The sequence below is a fragment of the Zophobas morio genome, unplaced genomic scaffold (genome assembly GCF_036711695.1).
Source record: "Zophobas morio isolate AGI-343-1 ecotype UQ-CSIRO unplaced genomic scaffold, CSIRO_AGI_Zmor_V1 ptg000006l, whole genome shotgun sequence".
NCBI classification, from domain to species: domain Eukaryota; kingdom Metazoa; phylum Arthropoda; class Insecta; order Coleoptera; family Tenebrionidae; genus Zophobas; species Zophobas morio.
The window spans coordinates 17564762-17590600 of NW_026972111.1; the positions used below are offsets into that span (position 1 = coordinate 17564762).

The 25839-nt window shown below is 32.3% G+C and overlaps 2 protein-coding genes across 5 annotated transcripts in view; one reads left to right on the forward strand and one right to left on the reverse strand.

The window, feature by feature from the left end:
- Window positions 1–25839, reverse strand: part of LOC135123739 (protein winged eye) — a 173941-nt gene that overhangs the window by 80803 nt on the left and 67299 nt on the right. For both annotated transcript variants that reach the window (XM_064048606.1, XM_064048605.1), the window contains exon 2: window positions 6955–7085. In XM_064048606.1, coding sequence (XP_063904676.1) covers window positions 6955–7054 — 100 coding nt within the window. In that variant the 5' untranslated portion in view covers window positions 7055–7085. The remainder of the gene's footprint in view (window positions 1–6954; window positions 7086–25839) is intronic.
- Window positions 19450–25038, forward strand: LOC135123169 (uncharacterized). 3 transcript variants are annotated; one of them, XM_064047664.1, is made up of 6 exons: window positions 19450–19582; window positions 19997–20198; window positions 22666–22763; window positions 23366–24486; window positions 24548–24596; window positions 24655–25038. In XM_064047664.1, exons 2-6 carry the CDS (start codon window positions 20134–20136, stop codon window positions 24942–24944), a joined length of 1623 nt encoding a protein of 540 aa, XP_063903734.1. In that variant the 5' UTR covers window positions 19450–19582; window positions 19997–20133; the 3' UTR covers window positions 24945–25038. The 3 variants fall into 3 exon arrangements, with proteins under 3 accessions (XP_063903734.1, XP_063903736.1, XP_063903735.1); XM_064047666.1 differs by lacking the exon at window positions 19997–20198; XM_064047665.1 differs by lacking the exon at window positions 19450–19582 and having other exon boundaries at window positions 19957–20061.

Consider the following 25839-nt stretch of genomic DNA (forward strand, 5'->3'; position numbering starts at 1 on the left):
GCTTCCCATAAGGAAAAAACGATTAAAAAATATTATTTACTGTCATATAACTATTGCAACCACGAAAATATGTAGTTTCAGTATCAAAAATACACCTTATATTAGCTTTTTCCTTCAGAAAGTGTTTCAGAAGTTACAGATAATAAAAATACGGTAAATAGGAAATGCCAACATATCTCCTTTTTAAAATAAGACAAAAAAATTAAGTCCAAAGTTATTTAGGCAAAACTTCCTTCACCTCTGAAGGACGAACAAACCCAGTTTCGTTGAAATGGTTGGAAAATCAACGGATTATCTACATTAAAAAAATAACTTAAACGGAAGGAACTGCATCATGGAAAATACATACGGTTTGAATTGGCAGTGGAATTAACTAATTCTGGAAAATGTCTCTTGCGCTGTTATTATTGCCTAACCGGCTGCAAATGGTTGCCACTACTTACGTCATTTTTAAACGCTCATGAAAATTAAGTTATAGTAGTGTCAATTGTAACAATAATCCATAGCAAATTTTCATTCAAATTTAATGTCACAGTCAATTATGTGATTTTGATTACAGGAGGTAAGGTGGGGTGATAGTTCTACCCATTTCCAGCAAAATTTGTTGATACTAACTGAAACAGTAATTGTTGATCATGTTGCGTAATAAAGTATAAAATTAAGTTGTTAACTGAACAGTTAGAAACACTAACTGAAAATTGATTATAAGTAGTTGATACGAGAAAAGTTTCAGAAACTAAATATTAATACTAAGAAGAGACGAGTGACTAAATTGAAGCTACCAAGAGATTTTGTACTAATTTAAACGTACACGAACCTAGAACGCCTTAACTCTAACATAAAAACTAAGTAACATTAAATTACAAAAAGTTTTACAAAACTCATTTAGAACCGCATTAAAGACTTTTAGGTTATCATTATCAATTATAAAACACTGATTAGAAAAGACTGATTGATTGGACAGTCCAAAACTGTAATAATTAATTCCTTACGGCGAAATATTATTTCAAATCCACATTATCTCTGTCATTCGTGTCATTCTGTTTTAACATTTCAATGAACACAAAATTTTGACAAATTAAGCGTAGGCCATTGTTGCGAATGTAGTTTGTCGCAGATTTTAGTGTTTTCAGACTTTCCGATCCATATTTTCCCTGTTTAAAATATCTTTAAACTTTAAACCTTTATTCTAATTGTACAAAAAAGAAATGATGTTGGCATACTACAGTGAGAATTGTAAATATTTACTGTTTGACAACTGCTACACAGGAAAGTCATTGAAAGACAATGACTGTGGCTGTTAAACTTTCAAGACCTTTAAAAAAATGCATTTTTTTTTTCTGCTAGTTTTAGTAACCGTAGAGTTTTCGGTTGTCATAAATGAGAGAAGGTTTAGGTCATTAAAGTTTATAAACAAATCACATATGTACTACAATGCGTATTGATCGTTTAGAATATCTAACGCAGTTATCCGTCAACAATGATTTACCAGATTTAATTAAACTAGACGTCATTAATTCTTGTTATACTAAAAAAAATAATGCGTCAATATTTTAAGAGAAAATATTTATGAACGAGTTAATTAAGTAAACGAAAACGAGACACATTTTTCCGTCGGGTCATGACCCATCGAGAAAATATGAAATCAATTAGTAGCCCGATAGACTCAATTGCAATACTTCCTTGACTTACGCTCAGGAAGTAAAAATCGCAAATCTAATGGTATAATTTTTCTAAACAGCTGGATGTTATTCTCCTCCAAAGGCGAGGGTAGTTCTGTCGAAATAACCTTCGAACATTTTTCTCGGCGTGCTCTTGAATATGTGCTGAATTAAGTGGAAGCTGCTCTAATGTTTCCAGATTGTGCCGGACGCAACATTAGTGGAAGAACATGTTTCCTGTATACTTCGCGGAAGCAATACCCGCCAATTTGTTGACATCATGGTAGGGCTACCGGCCTTTGAAATGGGGACTGGCGGTATAACCATACAGACCGCAGACCTTGCTAATGTAGGGATTTTAGTACGCACCGACGCAAATTCTCATTGTCCTTTGAAAATGTTTACGTCCGTCAGAAAGCACCACTTCACAGTCCGTGAAATGATTGAATGGATGTTTTGAGTAAAACCTCCGCTTAATACCAAAAGTTAACGAAAACAATCTCAACAACTTATCGCCAGTTCGGAATCTCACAGAAATGTTTCCGGACAGTGGTCAAAGTATGTAAAATTCATTATTTGATAGAAAAAGGCATGGTTTTAAAAACGCTGCTGGGAATAAAATCTAACTTTCGATTTAACTGCCCCTACATTACTTTTACATTACCGCCACTAAATATATATATATATAAAATTCTAACATGAAGGACTCGATGCACAGGAGACTACGTCCCTGAGCACACAAAAAAATAACATGGTGAATTTTTTTTTTTGCTCCCCTGGACATTTATTGCCTTAAATATTTAATATATTCACTGTCATTATTAATCTTCATTTTTAGTTTACCCCATGAGCTTAATCTATTTATTGGAAATTCAACATCACTCCACGAGCTTACCTGGGTTATAGCCGTTAATTGTACTCTCTAACGTTATGCCCAAGATCAATTTAGTGGGATAAATTAATACAATCTAAAGTGAGACAAAATAAATCATTCACTGGTTCTAAGCGAGTTTTAAATACTAATCGTAACTTTAATTGTCATTTTCACGGTAAGTGCAATAGAAATTGCAGCGAATAAATTACGTATGCAATTTAAGTTCTAAATTTTGAAATAATGAAACCATCTACCCAGTTCCAAAAAATACCTTCCATAAAAGTCAATATCAATGAGCTTCAGTAAAAGTTTGGTTGATGTGACATTCAGGGAACAAGAAAAAAACCTACATTTTACAATATAATTATTTTATATGCAAATTGTGGGGTATCAAGTTGACATTCATGACTGTTTCACAAATTTTGGTAAACTAGGCTTTTACTACATAGGTTGCCTTTATTAATGCTTTATTATTTCCACAGTGATTTGGAATTCTCTTTATGAAACAAAAAGTGCTGCCCGACTTTAAATTTCCGCCACTATACAAATATGGGATTATAAGTTTCATACTGTATTTGTGCTTATATCTGAATTACAAATCTCCTTTTACCTAATAATAGATATTGCAGACAGAAGCTTCTGTTACTCTGTGAAACACGTTATATCTTCGCCTGGCTCAGTAACCGTTCACTATGCTATAACTTGTATTTTATAATTTGCATTTAACATTTGACATTAATCATTAACAAGTGCTCAGAACGGTCCTGTTTTTTATTTACAGATGTTTTTAGACATTCATTTCAAGAAATGTGACAAATCAACATTTTAATTTTCTTAAAGCCTACTTCCTGATTTACGAATAATTTCTTTTTTGCAGTACATATCTCTAAATGATTTTCGCTGAAAAACACGGTCGCTTATTTTTTGTACATAGTATACTTTTATGGTAGAATCCGTAGGGAAAGATTTTAATTTCTCTGTTGCAAAATGTTTACAATTATTGTACATTGAGGTAACCGGTCAAACTAATGATAACTAATTTAATATTCAGAACACACTAAAAGAAACCGCACAGTTTATTAAATTGTATACTTATAAACTAATTTCAATATGTTAACAGATTACAACTTTTTGCGATCACCTACGTTTTTGGAAGAACATTGAATCCGATTCCTCCGTCACCCTAACAAACACTCCGTGCATAATTCCTTAAAAATAAATTTGTCAATACAGGACAGTGTGTAAGTAACGGGTTCTTCACCGTGGAAGTATAATATACAGGGTTATTCAGCTAAGATAACCCACTTGAGTCTTTTAATGCGGCAATCCAAACTACTGACTACAGTTGTTGCTGGATTTTTTAAATGTTTTTTAAATAATTTGAACCCAGATTGGCCTTTAAATAAATTTCAAAGATATTTTTAATCGTCAGAAATTTGTCAAAATATTAATTATTAAATTATGAAAGAAAATTATAATGAAACCAAACTGAATTAATTAAATCAAGATTTACAAAAACACTAAACAAATGCTCAATGTGACCTCCGCCGATTCTTTCGCAAGCCTCAATTTTGTGCATAGATCTTCCAAATATAAAACACTAGGTATTTAGTTGCCTTAACAGCTACAAATTAATTAAAAACAAAACTTCCAAATTTACAACATTATTCACGAAATGAATAATGTCCACCAATCACTTTTCTATAAATACAGTACAAATTCGTTTGAACGATAAATGTCCATAATGACTGCGATACACATTAAAAGCCATTATTCGACAGTTGAATATGTTACTACTATTTAACAGTTTAATTTATAATTTCATTTCAAAGTGATTTTGTTAGCGCATTCAACTATCGCAAATTAGATTACCAATTTATAGGATCCACAGATGGACTCGTCATACTAGAATAAAACTACACTTGATAAATTTACTTAATTTAACCCAATGTTTAAGTTTGAAACTAGAAGCAATAAGCAAATGCGTATAATTAAAATTCTGCGAAAGAGACGGAAGAGCAGAATGTATACTAATTATTTCGGATCCAGTAAGAAGCATAATAAGAAAATATGTCATAACCATATCAAACACTAGAGAACATCAATTTGAATAAAATCATAGCTACCAGAAAGCAATTGAATACATATTTATAAAACGCTGTATCCTATAGATACATATGAGTAGCTCAAACTGACGAAAATTCGATTAAAAACTAAAAAATACAATTATTAACAACATTTTCAGCTGGGTTTAATTATAAAATTCCAATTAAGTATCTAATGATTATTTTATTAGACACAATTTTTTACATTTACATCGAATGAAATTTTTCCAATAGCGACCGACAATTTTAAATGATAAAAGATTCAATATTAAGTAGTAGTAACGTAAACGCTTTTACTCTCCGGAAAGTTTATTATTAATTGTCGGACATTGGATCCTGAAACCGCTCGCCTATTGCGTTCCTTTCTCAAGCCAGTCCTACACAGATCAACATAACGTAAATTATATCTAAAATATTTCCAAACATCAAAGATCCTACCTATCCTATGTTGTTCAACATAAAATCTTACACTTCTTCTTGTAGCTGTTAACATCACGAGAATATTATGCGATTTATAATAGTCGAGGACCTAGACGACGTCCGAGACGGTTTAAATCGCTAATATTCAAAGCTTCATCGTATCATTGACAACGCGTTGCTAAAATAAACTGATTCTGATTCTCTCTCTCTCTCTCTTTCAACTTATATTTTATAAAAAAAAAAATGAAAATTTTATCATTGATCCAACAAACTGTCTTGTAAAATTAACTTAATTAATTAAAAGACTAGGGAAGTTCTGTCTAAATAACTTTGGGTCAACTTTTGCATTTTTTGGCCCTCAAATACCTACGTTTCGTGCTAGTACTGTTGAGAGTATTTCTAACAAGACTCTTAAATTATATCAGGATAATTTAATTGTAAAACTACACATATGCATAAGATTATTTGTATCGTTTTCAATACATGATAATGTACGCAAATCACCCCTAAAAAAAGGCCGAAGGATATTATGTACACAAACTTAATAATAATATAATAATTGATAACGAAATTTTGACGAGGTTATCGCTGATACTGTCTCCGTACTGTCCCTGTAAAACACTGAATACAACACCAAACATTTTATATTCCTAGTTGTTATCAGCTTTTTCTTGAAACAGATAAGCCACTGTGAAAGTACGTAGGTATTGGACTGAACTCTTCTCATAAACAAAATACAGAACACCACACGAAAACAAAGCTATTGTAAAGTCGCAAACAAAACTTACGACAAAGATACGTCATTTGCATCGAAATGTTCAAGAGATTCGTGTATTATAAATTATAAGCTGTTCATCGACGTCATTTTAGCCACAATTCAATGTGACAAAAACTTAGGTTAATACCTTAGTCTTATATGTCAAGTAAATGTTCATATCCACATTATATTTGCCACTTGTGTCTCTGTTTTGACACTTGAATACAGTGGCTAAAGCTTCCAAATTTTGACACATCAAGTGTAGGCGATTAGTGCGAAACTATCTTCGTGAAGGTTATTTTATACAAATTCCTATACAGGTGCTGGTGACAGATTACGCATGTATCATAGATCGTTGACAAAATTTTTTGTCACATTCTAGCAGAACAAATTACCTCGAGGCCTAGGGCTACAACTTACGAATATCTTCCAAAATACAAAGGAGTTTATTTAAACGTTACAACTGATATGCTATTACAGATTTAAATTCTATATGAAAAAAGGAAACGACATCAACAATTTTCAAGATATAAGTCATAGTTAAAAGTTCACAGCTTCTCCATTTTCAAATACAGGTTTGAAATTTTGCAGATTTTTTTTGTCGTTTAGCCGTAACATACGACGTATAAAAAAAATGAACAAGTTATAAATTTGTTTATACAAGGGGTTTTTTATAATTCTTGAAAATTATTTCAAAAATTAAAAAAAAGCACAATCCACTTTTGAAATAAAAAATATATCCAAAGAATTATCCATAACAGCAACAGTGTAATCGTTGGTTACTAATTTCTCAAAATCAGATGTCCTAAAGTGTGTGTAAAGAGCTTATTTTATAAAATACGTTCTTTCCATACTTTATATTATTCATATGACTTTTTTTATTTAATACTTCTTTTATTCTGATTAAATGTAATTCAAAAGTATATAAGGGCGTACTGAATGTAAAAAGACAAGTTCAAGAATCTATTTAAGTCCTACAAACATTTAAACATCAATAGATTTTATATCTCGAGTCCCTTAATAAAACTGAAAAATAATACTCCCATCGACATTATATTACACAGTAAGTTTACATTTATTTTTATGATGACAAATTAAGAACCATCAATATATCATTTGTTTGTATGATATACTTACCATCAGCCGTGAAAGCTGTAGCAGAAGGTGCTGGTGCTGGAGCCAGGGGCCACAGACCTCGCTGATTCGGTCCCCCTGGCCCAGCTGGGCTGCCCAACATAGTTAGTTCGCCCTTGGGCCCTGGGGACTATCTGAAACAAAACAATAGCAGTTTAGTTTTTGGTGACTTAAGAATTAAACGGATGATTTTATCAAAAACTTGTAGAGAAAACATTACAATTTATCTAATATTGACACTTCGAAATTTGAAGCCGGTAGAAAGATACCAAAAGCAAATAAATTTATTGTTACAGTTTTTCGACAAGAACAGTACATATTTAGAATTCACAGTAAATTAAAATTACTTCCGCAAATCATGCGGAATACATTGCCATGTCCAAATCTGGTGTTGGAATGAAAACATCCATTGTCAAAACAAATATAAGCTTATTTCAAAATTTGTATTTGAACAAGAATTAGTAGTGCAAATAAAAAAAACATAAGAGACTTTTATTCCTGTCAGGTGTTCAATGTCATTTAGGAACGTCCATAAATATTTGTTCACTACATATCCAATACGGATAAAAATTTAAAAAAGTCTGGTTGATTTCTTTACAAATGCAAAATACTTGCTTTTTACATACTTCCCGATTGCTAAATAAGGTCCATCTGGCGAATAGCTACTTTCATGTTTTCTCAATGTTTCGTTACCTCAAGAGTATGAAACAATGTTCCTCGTCTATCGTCTACCGTCTATCTGTCGTCTGTATCGATTTATTAGAAGGATTATTTCCGAAACTACCGGACCGATCGTTCATGAAATTTTACATGTATCTATATAGACTTATTGAGAATATCGTGTAAACCGTAAAACCTAAACTAAAATTTCTCTAATATTCCCCAACAATACTACGTATTATTTAAGTTTTATAACATACTCCAATAGTTGTGGTTTATGAATCGGTCTTGATATTCAGATTTTTGAAAAAAAAATTGTAGCACAACATTTTCCAATTTAACTTTGAAACTGTAAGCATGATTAATCAAAATTTATCTGTCTCCCGCCGCGCCAAAAGTGATCTCTAAATTTTGCCGAATAAATCTTTATATATAAAAGGCAATGTACCGACTGACCTATCAACGCCTAGTGTTCCTGTAGAGAGAGTTCCGCAATTGCTTTACTCACTACCTTGGAGTTAATATGGCGGTTCGGCATCAGCTGGAAGAAAGCTAGTTTTGCTTGTTGTTTTGATTGTTGTTTTTTGGGCAAAAACAGGGTGCAAATGTGTGTATAGTGCGTGTATATATATATATATACAGGGTTAGTCACGAGAGAATTACTTCTGATTTTTTTTTTTACGCAACCCAAAATACGAATACCATGTATCACTTGATACTAACTGAATTTAAAATGAAATGCTTAATCCATGATTGCTTTGAGTTTGGCAATCTCATTTTGACAATTGTGGAAAAGGAGGTTACGCGAGTGTCCATGGAGGTACCGCAGCCAGTCGGAAATCCCCTCCGGCGCCGCTAATAAATTTGTCAGTGTGCCTCTTGATCTTTTGCAACCGATTAATCACGAGAAAATTATTTCTAAAAATTCCTTTTACGGCATTTTATTCAAAGGTCACAACACAAACTCAAACAAGTAAGTAAGTAAATAATTTAACTACTAATCTGTTGAAAATGTTGGGCATTTTGGGGGGATGCTACGGCTTTTTTGTAAATGAATGGCCGAAGAAGTCCAGAGGTTGCAGATTTGCACTTCGAAGAGGCTCTAGGTGACGCAGAGATGGCGAATTAACACATGCACATTAGCGGCGAACAACATTGCTAGAGCACTTACGGCTTCAGTATAGCCCAGATTGATCTGACTGTATGTCGTCGATCCAATGGGGCTCTAGAGGCGAGTCAACGATGAAAAAAAATGTTAAAAATTAATTAACGTCAAAGTGACACTGCCAAAGTCAAAGCAATCATGGATTGGGCATTTAATTTTAAATTTAGATAATATCAAGTGATACAGGGTATTAGTATTTTGGGTTGCGTAAAAATAATTTTCAGAAGTAATTCTCTCGTGACTAACCCTGTATATATATATATATATATAATATTATTTACTGGGAAAACATGGGAATAAGTTTAAGATAAAAAAAATTGTTACCAATAGTGCTAATATTACAGGTAGTAAGAGTATTGCGATGCGAATTTTGGCAAACAAAATGCAATAAGACATTTCAGTGTTTCTGCGTTTCATTGACCTTTCGTTCGTATACCTAAATTCTTGTTATATCATTAAAATCCAAATTAAAATAGTATTATAACCTGAATGATGTGAATAAAATTCGGAAATAATACTTTCGTTTCAATTCAAAAATTGCCCTTCGTTTTACATATATTCTAAAAATTTATTGTACAAGAATTTATTATTCATACCACCCATCAACTTGGCCCGTTTAAAGTTGGCGCGTGGTGTTGGAGTTAAAATGGCGGAGGTTTGCGGAACTCTCTCTCTACAGGGACACTATCAACGCCCAGCCCAAACTGCTAACGATAGAAAGTTGAAATTTGGCGAGAATGTTCATTTTATACTGGAGGAGGCATAGTTTAAGAAGCGATTTCTCGAAATTCATCCCCTAAGGGGATTAAAATGGGGTGATAAAATTTGTTTAGGACCAATATATCTACTGTAAATTTAGATCGTTACGTGAAACCTGGTACATTTTAATTCTCTTCAATACAAATACGTATTTAAGCATTTTCGGAGATTCGACCCTTAAGGGGATGAAAAGTGGTGTCTAAGTTTGGGCGGCCGAGTTTGTATAGGAACAATGTTTCTACTATAAATTGAAATTTTTATGTGAAACTTGGTATTAATGTTCTTCAACACAAGTAATGAAACCCGTCTTTAAGCATTTTCTAAAATTCAACCCCTAAGGGGATGAAAAGTGGTGGCTAAGTTTGTATGCGAAAAATATTTCTATTGTAAATTTTGAGGTGATGTTTATTTAAAACTTAGTATTAATGTTCTTAAACACAAATAACGAAACACGTATTTAAGCATTTTCGGAGATTCGATCCCAAAGGGGGTGAAAAGTGGTGTCTAAGTTTGGACGGCTAAGTTTGTATAGGAACAATATTTCTACTATCAATTGAAATTTGTACGTGAAACTTGGTGTTAATGTTCTTCAACACAAATAATGAAACCCGTCTTTAAGCATTTTCTAAAATTCAACCCCTAAGGATGTGAAATGTGGAGGCTAAGTTTGTATGGGAAAATATTTCTATTGTACGAGTATATTTAAATTTTTACGTGAAACTTGGTACTAATGCTCTTCAACACAAGTAATGACACACGTATTTGAACATTTTCCGAGATTTAACCCCTAAGGGGGTGAAAAGTGGTGGCTAACTTTATGTTGGAAAATTATTTCTATTGTAAATTTTTGACATGGAATTTAGTATTAATGCATAGTGAAACACGTATTTAAGCATTTTCCGAGATTCAATCCCTAAGGGGGTGAAAAATACTGGTTAAGTTTGTATGGGAAAAGTATTTCTATTGTAAATTTAAATTTTTGCATGAAACTTGATATTAAATTAAAGCTCTTCAATACAAAGAATGAAACCCGTATTTAAGCATATTCCAAGATTCAACCCCTAAGGAAGTGAAATGTGAAGGTTAAGTTTGTATGGGAAAAATATTTCTATTGTAAATTTAAATTTTTACGTGAAACTTGGTATCAATGCTCTTAAATACAAATAATGAAGCATGTATTTAAGCATTTTCCGAGATTCAACCTCTAAGGAGGTGAAAAGTGGTGGCGAAGTTAGTATGGGAAAATATTTCTACTGTAAATTTAAATTTTTACGGGGAACTTGGTATTAATAGTCTTCAACACAAATAATGATAGATATATTTCAGATTTTTTCAAAAGATGAAAGGAGATGAGGAAAAATATTTTTATGGCGATTTTTATTTGAAATTTTGTATTGATGCTTTATTCACGTGACAATATTTTCGATATTGAACACATTTTTTACTTGAAACTTAGCAATAATGCTCAACACAACGAATCGTCTACGCGAACGAAGCCGCGGGCGAAAAGCTAGTCTTATATAAAATGTTAAAAATGTTATGAATCTATACTTGTGGTTTATCAATATATGTATATTCATATTGTTTAGAATTGTTGTTTATACAAGGTGAGTCGAAAAAAATGACTGAGGCAATTTATATAATTGATGAAATCAAGAGTAGCTCATCATTTTCCCGAAAGATTGAAAATACAGTCATATTATTATTACTTAGTATCAGGGTTGGCCGGATTTACATCATTTGATTTAAATCTAGATCCACTATTTGACCCCAAGAAAAGCTATACCTTCTGTCTTTCTAAGATTTTCGGTTCCAAAACGTGCGTAACTTAACAGGAAACATATCTCTGTTCCTCTCATTCTGTAGCTCTGTCACATCTTCATTTTGCCCGCGAATTGGCTATTTCTGTAGCACTGGTCGTACACGCTCTAGATTGGATGTCTTGAAAGGATAGAAGATATAGCTTTCTTTGGGTTCAAATCCTCTTACTGTGTCTTGTTGGAATTTATCATTCTACCTCCTCGAACTCTATGAGTTGTATTGAGCCTTTCCCTGTAAGTTCGTAAAACTTCCATAGTGACTTTCCGTGCGCACGCATCTTCAAAACCACGTTGGAAATAGTATCCGGCACTCCGGCAGCAGAGCAAAGGCCTGTGACAACAAACCGATTTGACAGAATGCAACCGGCTACACATGCGTAATCGGTCGCTCATTGGTTAATTTTAACTTGGCGCTCTAAAAATCTGACTTCGCCTGCGCGATGTTGTCTCACTCTGTATCATTGGAATTTATATAATATCTACTCACTTTGCTTACAGGAAAAGGGTCAATTGTTTACACCTAATAATCATAAGTGCGACTATACTCAAATTTTTCTTGTTCTAAACGACGACCCCTTGACTGCATCGCCACCGCGGAAAAAATATTTTTATTCACATCAAACAAAATGGCTTGAACAACAGAAGTGATGTGGGCAATCGAATCTCTACAATTTTATATGCAAAATAGGTGGTGTCTACAATAAAACATGATGGAGAAAAAGCTGTCAATCAACAAAAAATTACCAAAACAAAAATTTTGAAAAAGCTGCTAAAAATGAAGTAATGAAATCGTTTCTTCCGAAGAAGTTTGTTCCTGAAAAGAAACAATTTCCGCAGTAATTATGGGGCACATATACCATAATGCATAACGTTGTCCACAATCATAATTACAACAGTTTCGACACCGGTATAAAATTGATCAATGCAACCTTAAAAAACTTCATTGTGCACGAACTAAACCCGAAGCCATCACCAAAAGTGTTTTGTTTCCCAATTCTGTTCAAATTGTTTTAAAACATCTTAAATATATTTTTTTAATTATTATGAGAGTCCCTTATGTTCCACACTTGCGTCCGATGAATCTAACAAGGGCAACCGAAATTTTGTACTTCCTAAATGTCTGTCGTCTGTCTGTCCGTCCGCTTTTGTTAGACAGATAATCTCCGAAACTACTGGACCGATTGTTATCAAATTTTGTGTGTACTACGAATATCTCTTACGCTCGAGAAGTAAAAGGAAATTAATTAGATATAGCTACCTTAAACATATGACGTAGGTATATATTTTTTTATAATCTGTAACACTATCTTGTGTTTTCAATTTTTTAACTAAGAATTAATAGATGTTAAACGAAACATTGTTGACATCGAGGTTAACTTTCAAATCTCTAGTGGACCAAGGAGATAGTCAGGCGGTACGCATAAGTAGACCGTATTATTAGATTTTACATTTTTGTACAATGAAAACACTGGACTTAGATAACCGTAACCCCTATCAGAGAAATAGAGGCGAAAATTGCATTCACGGTTGTAAATTGAAACAAAGTAAATGGCCGTTAAAGGGGACGGGAGGTACGGCAAATTGAGTATGCAATCTAATTCTCTGTTAGTAATCAAATCACCCAAGGAATGTACTTCTCTGTTTACGATTGTTAGATGACAAATCATTAATTACTATCTTTTCAACCCCCGATTGAAAAAAAGGGTTTTATCACTTTGATTCCTTTGTCTACCTGTGTGTCTGTAGCACCGTGCCGCCCAAAGGGATGAACCGATTTCAATGCGCTTTTACTGTTTAAAAGCTGGTTCGATCGAGATAGTGCTTAGCTATGTTTGATGGTAACCACTTAAGCTACTTTCAACTGTGAAGCTTTTAACTGTCTGAGGATTTGTCGGTGGTACCGTAGCTCCCAAACGGATAAGTCGATTTCGATGCACCGTCTTTTTAGTTAAAAGCTGCTTTAATCGGGATAATAATCACTTCAATCATTTCAAAATCACCAGCTGATATATCTGTGTCTCTCTGGTGTACTGTACCTTCCAAACGGTTATATCGGGTGTTGAAAATCTGGTCAATAGTGTGATGTTACTAGCTTTGCTTGTTTGCGTATGCCGTTTCCTAAATGAATCTTGAAAGCTGTCATCCGCTTGTCACATACACTGTTGTGAATTAATAACCTTTAAACTGAGTTTGACATTGAAATGACAACTGTCTCGAACACAACGACAAACACTTCGACATACGGAAAACACAATAAAATAAAAAAGCCTCCAGATTTTTAATTAGACATCCAATACCTATTTCAATGCGGTTTCTTTTCTTACGAGGGTAGTTTTTTGACGAACAACTCTGTTCGCATTGTCTTAGAACATGGAAGAAGAAAAAGCAGTAACTGCATATGTAACTCCCCATAGATGGATGGTGTTTCTATGTCAATTTGTTCGGTCAATAATTCTTCGTTTAGGAGTTAATTGAATACTATCTAGTGTGTCGAGTGATTCTTATTTAAAAAGGAGAAAAATGCAATTCGTAGTGACTCAGTTCTTCTTTTTGGAAAGTAAAACTGCCAAAAACATGCATGCAAAGATTTTTCTTACAATGAGCGATTCATATTTTTCTTTTGAAGCCATTCACCTTTGAGATAATGAGGTCAAGCGTGGAAGAACATCCATTGAAGAGCACCACATTCTGGATAGTTCAAAATAGTTGTTTGTAATAGTTGAAGAATCAGCGCTCTTAACCAATTTCAAACTTCTTAACGGTTATTTTTTTGTCGGTAGTTTTTAAGTATTACATTTGTTTTTTAGAGTAACAAAAATGAATGAATTAGCAAGCACATTTGATACAAAACTCTTTCTGATTTTTTCATACAAATTCCAAATTATATGGCGTTCACGACTGTTTTAAGACACAGTAGCAAAGACATTTTTTGGTTAGGTCGGCGCCAGGTCATGTTATATGACGTTCTTTTTTAAATGTTCGCCTTGTTGTCAGTGCTGTCATTAATTTAGCTAATTTACTCCCGACAGCCAATGCTCCGTTGTCGTTAGTTATGTTATAACCTAAAATAAATTCATTATAACAAATCGCAATACTGCCAACTAAAATTTCAGATTTTCATAGACAACGGAAAATTGAAACAATCGTGAACGGTTAATAAATTATTACATTATTATTCATTTCAGAACGCCAGAAACGACTAAATCTATTATATTTATTTTTTGAGCTATGTAATTGTGGACCCCATTTTTCCAATTTAAAATCGTCTTAGAAGTGTCACGTAAAATGATTAATTTTCCATGAAATGTCGGTAATGTCGCTCTAAATATTAACCTAATTCGTCTACAAGCTCAAATTCTGAGTCATCTGACTCCGGCAAATTTATAACAGCGGGTGGAATATTTTCCACAGACGATGTTCCCTTTAACTTCTCGGAGACCTCGTGAATTTGTTTTTCACAGTGCAAAACATTTTTTCTTCAAATGCTTGAGGTGCACTGCAGTGTGGCCTTCAGTCATAAATTGCGAACTATCTTGTGATGGTATGTTTATTATATAAGCCTTTGCACTTCACTTTTATGAACACCGAGAGATAGATCAATAATAAAAAATAACACTGTTTACAACAAAATAGATAAAATCGAGGGAAGTAATGAATTGCTAGAGAGTTATCTCTTTAAAAGAGTTACAAAGGTGTTTTGTTTTAATTAGTTTTTCAAGCACAGCATTTTGAACGTTACGTATGGAACAAAAGTTTTTGTAAAAAAAGTAAAATTGCAATGTGAAATTTATATTTAATTTCATGAAAACTGTATGTATAACAACAATGACACAAAAGGCTAAATTAAAAATGAAAAGTTAATTAGTTAATTTTTAAATAACTGATTGGGGTCCATAATCTTCTATCGTAAATTTCTTCAAACATTTAAGCGTTGGCAAATGTTAAGATCCATTTCTCTTACTTTTTTCTTATTCTATAACGAACTGTTCTTCTGTTTTGGTTTCCCAACCACCGCCGTACAGTTTGCTACCAAGGATCTACCGAAATTTTACTTTACTTTAATAATTATTTATTATATCGCGTTTAGCCATGTAACTAACGCAGTTCTAATTTGCACACATTATTTGTAATTTATCTAAGCACAAATTACATGTCAACAAAAACGTCAAAGGCTACTTTATTTGGTATTATAAATAATTTTATTGTTCTCTAATTTTACATTTTTTTTTATCGAAAAACTTTTGTTCCATTGTTTTTTGGTTCCATTCTAAAGAGTTATAAGAAAACTATGTATAATCAGGGCAGTACTTTTGTATTCACTAAAATTTGATGACTTGATTATGCAAAGTAGGATTGCACAATAACAAGGTTAATGACGATTGTAAAATGACCCGTGCCGGTTAGCGTCCGGTGAAAATATAGAGGTTGCAATTGGGCGAATTGAGCCCCCAAAATAGAAATAGAAAAAATATTTACAAAGCAGCACAACATAAAATACTTTTTAAATACACATACATATGTATATATTTATTGATTTAATTATTTTTTTTTGTTAAATGTTTGAACTGAAATTTTAAAAGTACATCCTTGGCATGAGATTTTACCTGCTCTGGGTACAGTGTCTTTTAGGGTCTATTTACACATTTACTTATTAGTTATTATTACTGTTAATATTTTAGTGGATACAAAAATAACGTTCCAGTAGTACTTATATCGTGTATGAAGGTGCATACGCACTGGATGCAGAGGCAAAGCGACATCTAACATTGGCTCAAACAATTCTAAGAAGATGTTTTTGTTGGTGAACGAATGTCTCGGATTCATCTAGGTGTGTGGGTACACGAAAGAAAATTTTATAAATTCCCTGACGGATGATGTAGTGTCCACACAATCCTGACAGTAGCTTCTATTAATTTCAGGTTACCTCAGTCCTTCGGAGGATTATATCTTGGAACAAGCAGAAAGTGTATCGATAATATTTATAATCGACAAATATTTGTTATATTAAAATACTTTTGGAAAATTTGATTTATTCGAATTTACCTCACGATTGCAGTTCAGCGTCATGATCCGTCATAATCCACCATTAATGTCCTTTTGACAAACACCTTTCTATGTTTTGTTGGCAAACGGCAACGCTCACTTTGATATGACAAGTCATTGGTATCAATGCACTGCTTCCTAACCTTCACAACCTTCATAACCTTCAACTCACCAGTAAGCATATTTTTTGCATGAAGTATTTATACAAATCACTCTTTTATTTATATGCCCAGTGATAGTTAGTAGGAGTAGTATTTAAAGTTATGTACAAAAACTTTCCTCGATTCTCCAACACAACAAATATTTTTCATGAGATTTTTCGTGGCGAATCTGTAGGTTTGACGGCCGAGCGCGATAGACCGGTAATTACAGATGAGCCACAGTCATTTTTCTCCGAATATTTATTTCTATCACTCATGCTATTTTTTCTTCAACGTGAAACTGAATCCAATTTATTGGACATGAAAATGTTGAAATATAAAAAATTGTGACAAAAATCAATTAGAGCTGATTCTTAAAGCACTAATACAATAACTAATTCTAAAGTCCAAAAAACTCAAAGACACTTTTGATTATGATCACAAACCAAATAGGTAGGTACCTACCCCTGACTTTTTCTGCCGCTGATGAGCGGAAAAAAAATACGAAAACAGCCTAAGCAGAAAAAGTGGAGTCACTACAATCTATTCTACAACCTTGTGGTTTTTTTCTTTCAATATCCATACAGTTTTTCACTTTGATCAGTTTTCAAACATCTCGTGCAGTTTAAAAAAATTGGTCTAAGGTTACTTAGTTATTTACGCTAGAACATACCCAGCTATTTCGAAAAATTATAAAATTCGTTTAAGCAAAGATAAAGAAGCATGCTATGTGTCTGTTTCAAGTGACTTTTTCCATTACAAAAACATCAACATTTTAACAAAGACAAGTATAATGCGTTTTGATAGTGTGATACTAACAATAACGGTACTGTATCCCTAAATTTTGAGGAACATTAAGTAAGCCATTCTTGCTTTGATCAATAAAATAAATTGCCCCATTCATTAATTTTTTTAATCAACCTGTTTAAAATTCTAAAAAATCTGAATGCATGATAAACGAATTTTGTACATCGTTGAATTATTTGTCAAAAGTTTGAGATAAGCGTTTTACCATCTCTACGACATTCCAAATATACACATAAAATTTTTGTTACTCTAAAAAACCTCTAGTTAACTAATTGATAGCCTTTTTTTCGGGAACATAGATCCTAGAGAACTACCGCATATGGGCAGCACTGTAACATCTTCCGCCGTTTGGATTTCCTTCTATGTTTTGTTTCGTTGCTTGTGCCTTAAAATGTGGGTAAAGAAATGTTTAGAAGCCGATGGTGGGCATTTTCATTACCTGTTGTACACTTATTATCTTATTAATTAGCACTGAAAACATTAAGGAGACTATTTTTTGTTATAATACAGCTACATCTTAAAGAATTTTTAGCGTAGCTTTATCAGGCCGCCGTTTTTAATGACTGTTACCTCTAAATCCGAACGAACGAACGAACAAACGAATAAAAGCAAAAATTCTTAGGAAAATACAAACAAGAATTGAGATTATGATGAACGATAATGAAATTCTGTAATTGATTAACTGATATTTCTTGCAGTTTTCTAAGAGGACATCTGCATTCAACAATCTATGTTCTTTAAAATTTGCTTCTTAATTTTTGACCAGTTTTTTTTTATCACAATTATATCCTTTACCATTCGTTACGATTTTAATAATGTCATACTCCGCTATCATTTGTACTTTCCGATCAATTTTAATCCTTCGTGTTCTGAAACAACAATAACTAAAATAAGTAGATAACACTTATCGTTATAAACTTGTGTTGGTAGTTTATATAAATTTAACAGACGTAAATAAAAAGCACTCGTACTTATTTATTTGTAGGTATCTCTCAATATCAATGCAAAATCTCAACATAACGCGGGTAACAGTCCCGTCGAATTCGAGTACTCATGTAATTGTAACAATCAAAAGCCATCGAAAATAACTTCAAAGTTTATTTTCAAATATACAGAAGTTTTGCGCTGAAGTTTCGAAAATGTTTGCCTGGATAACTTTTACTCCAAGGTTTCCCAAACAGTGTTACTTGAGACACAGTCGAGTATTTTAATATTTTATGTGCTTCCTCGGAGCAAAAGCAACACTAAAGATAATCACAAATATAATGTTTTAAGGTGGGTACTCGGTTGCGCACGAATGCCCCAAACCGACACCGTACACTGTGTTCCGCCGAACTTGACGAAGTGTTTTAATTTTTTATGTCTATAACTGTAGGAAAATTAGTGAAATAGTCGCAGAATTAACGTAAAGGTGAGTGAATATTCTCTTGCGCATGAACACACTGAATGTCCTCAACTAACTAGGGCGCATTATGCTAAAAGCATTCATCCAAAGTCGATAAATTTGACATAAATTAGAATTACATCTGTATTGTTAGCCATACACTCGTAGTCAGGACGGCCAACACGAACATACATGCATTCGTGTTTTGGGTGTTGATCGAAAATGGGAACAAACCGTGCACGAGCAAACAACACGCGCACTGTATTTTGGTTTGTGAATGCGCATTTGATAGGTTCTGTGCAGAACGTTTAGCGTGTTCGTGCGCGAATATGTAACATCCAACTATTTACAACGATTTGAAATGAAAAACCACCAAAACCAACTCAAAAGTGGACATTTTAAATTAGACCGCATATATATATAGTATACCTTTTTTAAAACTGGCTATGGGAATTCACACACTGAAAAAAGTCGTCGTGAATTCACAAATCTAATACATCATTTTTCAGGTGAATTTTACAAGAAATCTAATGCGATATTTAATTTCTTTGTAATATTACAAAAAACGCAGAACTTTTGCCGTACTTACGGTAAATTTCCTTTTGATAAGGTAATTTTAATTAATTTATGTACAATTGATCAGTAAATATACAATAAAGAATGTAATATTTCCATCAAATTGGTAAATTTACCTTGGCCAGTTGTGAATAAAGAGCAACGTTGTGAATTCGCATCGAAACCAGTATATTTACAACGTGTATGTAATTTTTTCTGCTTGCGTGCGCATATTCGGTTAAAGTGACGCATTATTACTTGTGTTGTCTGGACAAACGTGTGGTCTCCTCGTGTACAGGTAAGTCTAAACTTCATACCCGCCATACTGATTTGCATTATTTGTAATTGAAGATTTGAAGATGTTTACTTGTGATATTTGTAAAATGAATCTTAAATCGATAGAGAAATATCAAATACATCAAAAGTTTCATCGCAACATGACTGGAGTTAGATTTAAATGCCTACAGATTGGTTGCACTTTAAATTTTAAGTCATATAATCGTTTTAAATTTCATGTATACAGAAAACATAATTATCCTAGAAATCAACAAAAACGTTTAACTTCTCAAATATCTTATAGCTGTAATGTGATCAAATGTGATTACAAAAACGATGTTAAAAAAGAATTTATTGCTCATGTAAATAAGCACATTGAAAGAGGGGTTACAATAAAATGTCCACTGTCAAGCGAATGTACTTCTGTATTTTCCAGAGTTACGATTTTCAAGCAACATATCTTTAGGAAACATTTTTTGAAGTCATCCCTGAAAAACGAATGTGAATATGAAGACACCCAGTCAGATATTAATTTGCCATCAACTAGTAAAAGTATAACGACAAATATAGAGTATGTTGAAGAAAAAACACATGATAGCGATGATTTGTCAGAATGTTTTACTGAAAATTTGGAAGAGGTCAGTTTAAAATTACTCAGTTCATTGTACTTAACATTAGAATCAAAATTTTTTCTGTCAAATAAATCTTTACAATTATTATTAATCAACGGACTCTCTGATGTTAACGATCTAAACACAAATTTAATCATTAAAAATTTACAAGCTTCTAACTTCGAAGTTGAGAAAAAAATTATTGAAAATAATTTGTTTAACATAGCTCACAATTAATTCTAAAGGCGGTAAGCTAAGAAGTAAGTTTTGTAGAAACAAGTATTATAAGAAATATTTTAATTACGTAAGTCCTGTGTGCGTTGAATTAAATCAAAATTCGAAATATTTTTATGTGCCCATAATAGAAACAATCACAGAATTAATGAAAACAGAATCGTTTTATAAACAGTTTCATAATAAAAAAAAACGTTTCACTAAATACTGATGTTTTTTCAGATATTCAGGATGGAAGTTGCTTCAGAAATAATATTTTTTTTAAAGAAAATGTTGAAGCCGTTCAAATTATTTTATATCAGGATACTTTTGAAATATGTAATCCTTTAGGTGCTTCCAAAAAAAAACATAAAATTATAGGCCTTTATGCTATATTTACAAATCTCCCTACTTGGCACCGATCTCAAGTTGAACATATTCAACTACTTGCATTAATTTATGAAAAAGATGTAAAACAATTTGGATTTGCAATGGTTTTAAAAAATCTACTTCAGGACTTGAAAAAACTTGAAGAAGGTGTTAATATCCAGATATCATGCTCTGAAGTTAAATGTTTAAAAGGAGCACTGGTAGCTGTAGTTGGTGATAATCTTGGCAGTCACCAAATTGGTGGCTACAATGAAAACTTTAGTTTATCTGGATTTTTTTGTAGATATTGTTATATTAACAAAGTAAACAAAAATGACGGTTTAACAAAAATATGTGAACGTCGAACAAAAAATTCCTATATTTACGATGTTAATATGAGTTTAGCAACTAATGGATCTTATAGAGGTGTAAAATCTGATTCTGTTTTTAATACATTAAGCTTTTTTCATGTCGCTAATCCTGGTTTACCACCATGTATTGCACATGATCTTTTCGAAGGAGTTGTACAATCCGATTTAATATTAACTCTTGATCAGTTGGTTAATGCTAAAGAAATATGTTTCCAAGAATTAAATTCTACATTAAAAGTCTTAAAATTTGAAGGAGAAAAAAAAGTCGATATACCACTGCTAAAAAAATCCGAGAGACTTTCAGGTACAGCTCATCAAAATATGTGGTTAATAATAATATTGCCGTTTGCACTAGAAAATAAAACATTAACAAATAATAAAGCATGGAATGCTATTTTAATTCTTAGGAAAATAGTTCTGTTTTTATTAAGTTACAAAGTCTCAGTGGGTCAGATAGCTTATTTAAAAGAGTTAATTATTTACATAAACGCAAAGAAGTACTACCACAAGAATCTTTAAAACCAAAACATCATTATTTATTGCATTATCCACAACTGATACTACAATTTGGACCATTGAGATATCTATGGACCATGAGGTTTGAAAGTAAGCATCAGTACTTTAAACGAATTGTCAAACATTCAACGAATTATAAAAATGTTTTATATTCTCTTTCTCATAAACACCAATTGTTACAGGCTCTGTTGTATTCACAAAATACTTTGTTCAGCACCAAAGTAATAGCAGATGAATCCCAAATCTACAATTCGAATAATTATCTGCCGACTCTATCCACTAAAATTGAAGGTGCTTTTAAAACTACAAAATGTTTTGTATCTTCAAAAGTCATATTTAGAGGAATTACTTACCAAAAACATGCCGTAGTTTGTTTTGGTGTTGACGATTATGGTGCATATAAATTATGTTCGATTCAATACATAGTTATTGATGAATTTTTTGATAACATTTGTTTCATTGGAACTACATTAAAAATAACATATGATTGTGAAATAGGTTTGTATTACAACACTGATTCTAATTTTAAAAATGAAAATTTGTCAGTTGTAAATTATGATAGCTTAATTCATCCAGAACCATTGCTCCAAAAAACCGAAAGTAACAAAAAAACTGTGTATAGTTTTAAGTCAGAACCATTCGAGAATTTGTAAGTTGTGTAAGTTTTAAGTTTTTATTTAGGAGTATTAATTTTATTTCGAAGTCTGAACATTTGTTTGTCTTTATTTTAGCATAGCAATTTTAACAGTATAATATGTTACTTAAATTTACCCATAACCATCATTGCTCAGAAAGAATACAGTAGGTAACAAAAGAACTGTAGGTAATTGTTGTAAGTATGAATCATTAGAAAATTTGTGAGTTATTCTTTAAGTGTTCCTTTATCATATTATTAGCATAATAGTTTTAACAATGTAATCAATTATTAAAATATAAAAAAAAAAATTCTAATATTTTATATTTTAATAATTTAATAATTTAATAATTTATGTTTAGCAATAAACTGGGTGTTGTGTTTTGTTTAGGATGCATTTATTCAAAGTATGGGACCAAACACGTACAAAGAAGGGACTAATCTTAATAAAAGAACCTGGAAATGTTTACGTTGATTTAATATTAAAAGGTAAGTTATAAATATTATTTTATTCTATTTTAGAACCATAATCTTATTTATAAGCACCCAAATGCGGGCTTAAATTGGCCTTTTTAGCACAAATCTGTCAAAAATTGCTAAGCAACAATTGATTGTTCATTTACACTAATCAATTAATTATTCAAACACGCTTCGATATTCAACATTTTTCTTAAGTTGGAAAAATAATATTTTATCAAATCATTACCTGACCGACTTCAAATTCTTCTAAACTTTCGTTTGAATAAACGTTTTTCGCTTCTTTAATTTACATTTTGAAAAACGAATTATCAAATAATCAACGTGGTATCCATAACAACATCAAAATAATAGCCAGCTATGTATTAAAATTCGCATCGGCACAATTCACACAGTCTTGCCGAAAATACTCAATATTTCGTTAAAAATAGTTTAGAAACTAAAATAGAATAAAACGTTGTATGTACCACGTGCATAATTGTCGATTGTGGCACTCGGGAAATTAAAAGCCCTCCTTCGTCGGGCTTTAAACATTCCCTCGTGCCACAATCTCCCTGATTATGCCCTTAATACATAAATAACTATTATATTCAGACATCATTGTCTTTTTTCAGCATCTCAAAAACTTGAAATTAATGGCGCGACTGTTGTACTAGAATCAGATGGAACACCAGTTGAGGAAGAGGAAATATTAATTGCTGTAAAACATGAAACTTTAATTTTGTTAGAACCGGGTCAAGTTTGGTTGTCGTCTCAATCCCAGTGTGAAATAAGTGAATCATCCAGTGGTCCCAATAATCATTCTTTCATGTCACTGACTTCAACAGAGACTATTGCTTCCACTAAAAGTAACGAATGTATCAGTGGTGCAACGGAATTTTTGAATAATGACTCTTCTTCTTTGGATTCCACCATACAAGCATCTAATTGCAATTTAGAATTTTCCTGGACCAATTTTGTAATACCTTGGGAGAAAATTCCACAAGATATGCTCCAATGTTGTGCCCAAGGCAAACGGGACAAATATGCTATTACTGAAATTGTCCACATTGTTGTAAATGAAATGAAACAAATCAGTGAATCGATTCCGTCAAAAGCTTTTAAAATCGTTTCTTTTAAAATGGTCGATAAATATCCCGCAACCTTTAGAGATTACGACGATGATGGTGTGGTTCTGGGAGATGGTACTGCTAGTTTAAAAACAAAATTGCAAGAACGGTACCATTACCTAAAAAGGCCGCATAAACGGCCAGTATCCACATCACCTGAAACACCACTACATCTTGCCAAAATTAAGAAAAACGCAACGGCAGGATGCGCCCAATGGGCACCACCTTATCAAAAAGCTGGCGCTGCAGCTAAAAACAAATTAAATACCTTCCTAGATGATGCTTCAGACGAGTTTTTCCACCTTTTGGAAGAAACTTTTGCAGAACAAAGGGCGTTTATCAACAGTGTCGACCCTCCAAGTATCACTAACATAAAAGACCAATGGCCCGTCCTTTTTAAAGTAGAAGCCATAAAATGGCATTTTAACAAAGTTACGAACGGAAACATAAGCAATCTTACAACGAATTTACAATTAAAAGCAGAAAAAATTGTAAATTTTGGCTTACAACATAAAATTATCATCAGCAAAGACGTAAGACGGGATTCGGCAGAAATAATTGCTTTAGAAGTGTTTGCAAGATATTTCCAGGAAAATATCTATGGGGCCTTTTACCTCAAATTTCAGGTATACAATGTCTTTGTCAGCGATTAATTATTGTTTATTACCGTCTTCTTTAATATTTTAGGATGAAACTATGATTGAAATTACACAAAACGAACCGTGCATTATCAACTGTAAGCGTAAAAAAAATTCTGCAATCTGATACTTTTTACATACGAGTTTCAATTTTAGGTACTGTCGAAAATCAGTTTTATATATATATGGAAAAAGAAAGGGTGGTACAGTGCAAAAGCTTTTTTCAAGCTTTAGAATGTTGCTTTTCTTTGTACTTTATATTTAATTTACACTACCCGAAGGAGACGTCCACATTTCTCGAAATGATTCAGAGATATTTTTTAAAAATCCATCCCGACAGTGGAAGCAAATCGCGCAAGTTATCAGCCTCCAAAAAAAACGTGCTCGGTCTCATGAGGAAGTTAAGAGACATTTACACAGTTAGATATAAGTTACTTATAGGTTAGTTAAGTTTAGTTAAGTTTAGATATAGGTATGTTTTCTATTAATGTTTTTTTATTTTGATATTTTTTCATATTTACAATAAATGTATATACAATTTTTTGTGCTTTTTTACACTAAACAAGAATAAAAATAATAATAATAATAATAATAACAATAACATATGGTAAATATACAAAACAACCTAAATTTTACTGTTTTTATTGTAAAAATACATTACAGACAGAATAGTAAACTTACCAAATACAGTAATGTTCGGTTATAACGAACCTCATGGGACTGGGAAAAGTAGTTCGTTATATCCGAAGTTCGTTATAAATGATCTCAAAAAAATCATTATATACTTTCATAAACTGAACTATGTATTTCAGGATGCAACATTTAAAAGTATTACAAAAATATAAACATGTAAAGATAATAATACAGTAGTACATATAAGAAAAAAAAAACTTGATTAATAAAAAGTTGATTAAAAATAAAAGTTGTTACTTAATTATAATCTCAAATTTTACGTTGCTTCTTGTGAGAAAGATTAATTTAAGAGGGTTTTGTGATCGTTCCCTTTTTCTTCTTCTTCTTCTTCGTTATCATCATCGTCTTCAGTCTCATCTTTTGTTTGAATGTTGCATTGAACTAATTCTACAATAGCAGCATCATCCAAAATTTCAGACTTCACTAAAATATCGTCAAAAGGGACGTATTCTCCGAAGTTGATATCAAATTCATCGTCAGAATTGCTTTCGTGCTTTCTCAGCCATTCAGCCAATAGTAGCTCGTCTTCTGGGGTGGGATTTTGTTTCTATAACGATAAAATATCGGTACCGAGAAAATGTAGTCGTCTTTTTCTTTCGCATCTGAAATTTATATTTTCGTCTTTGTCATTTATCGCTTCGTATCATA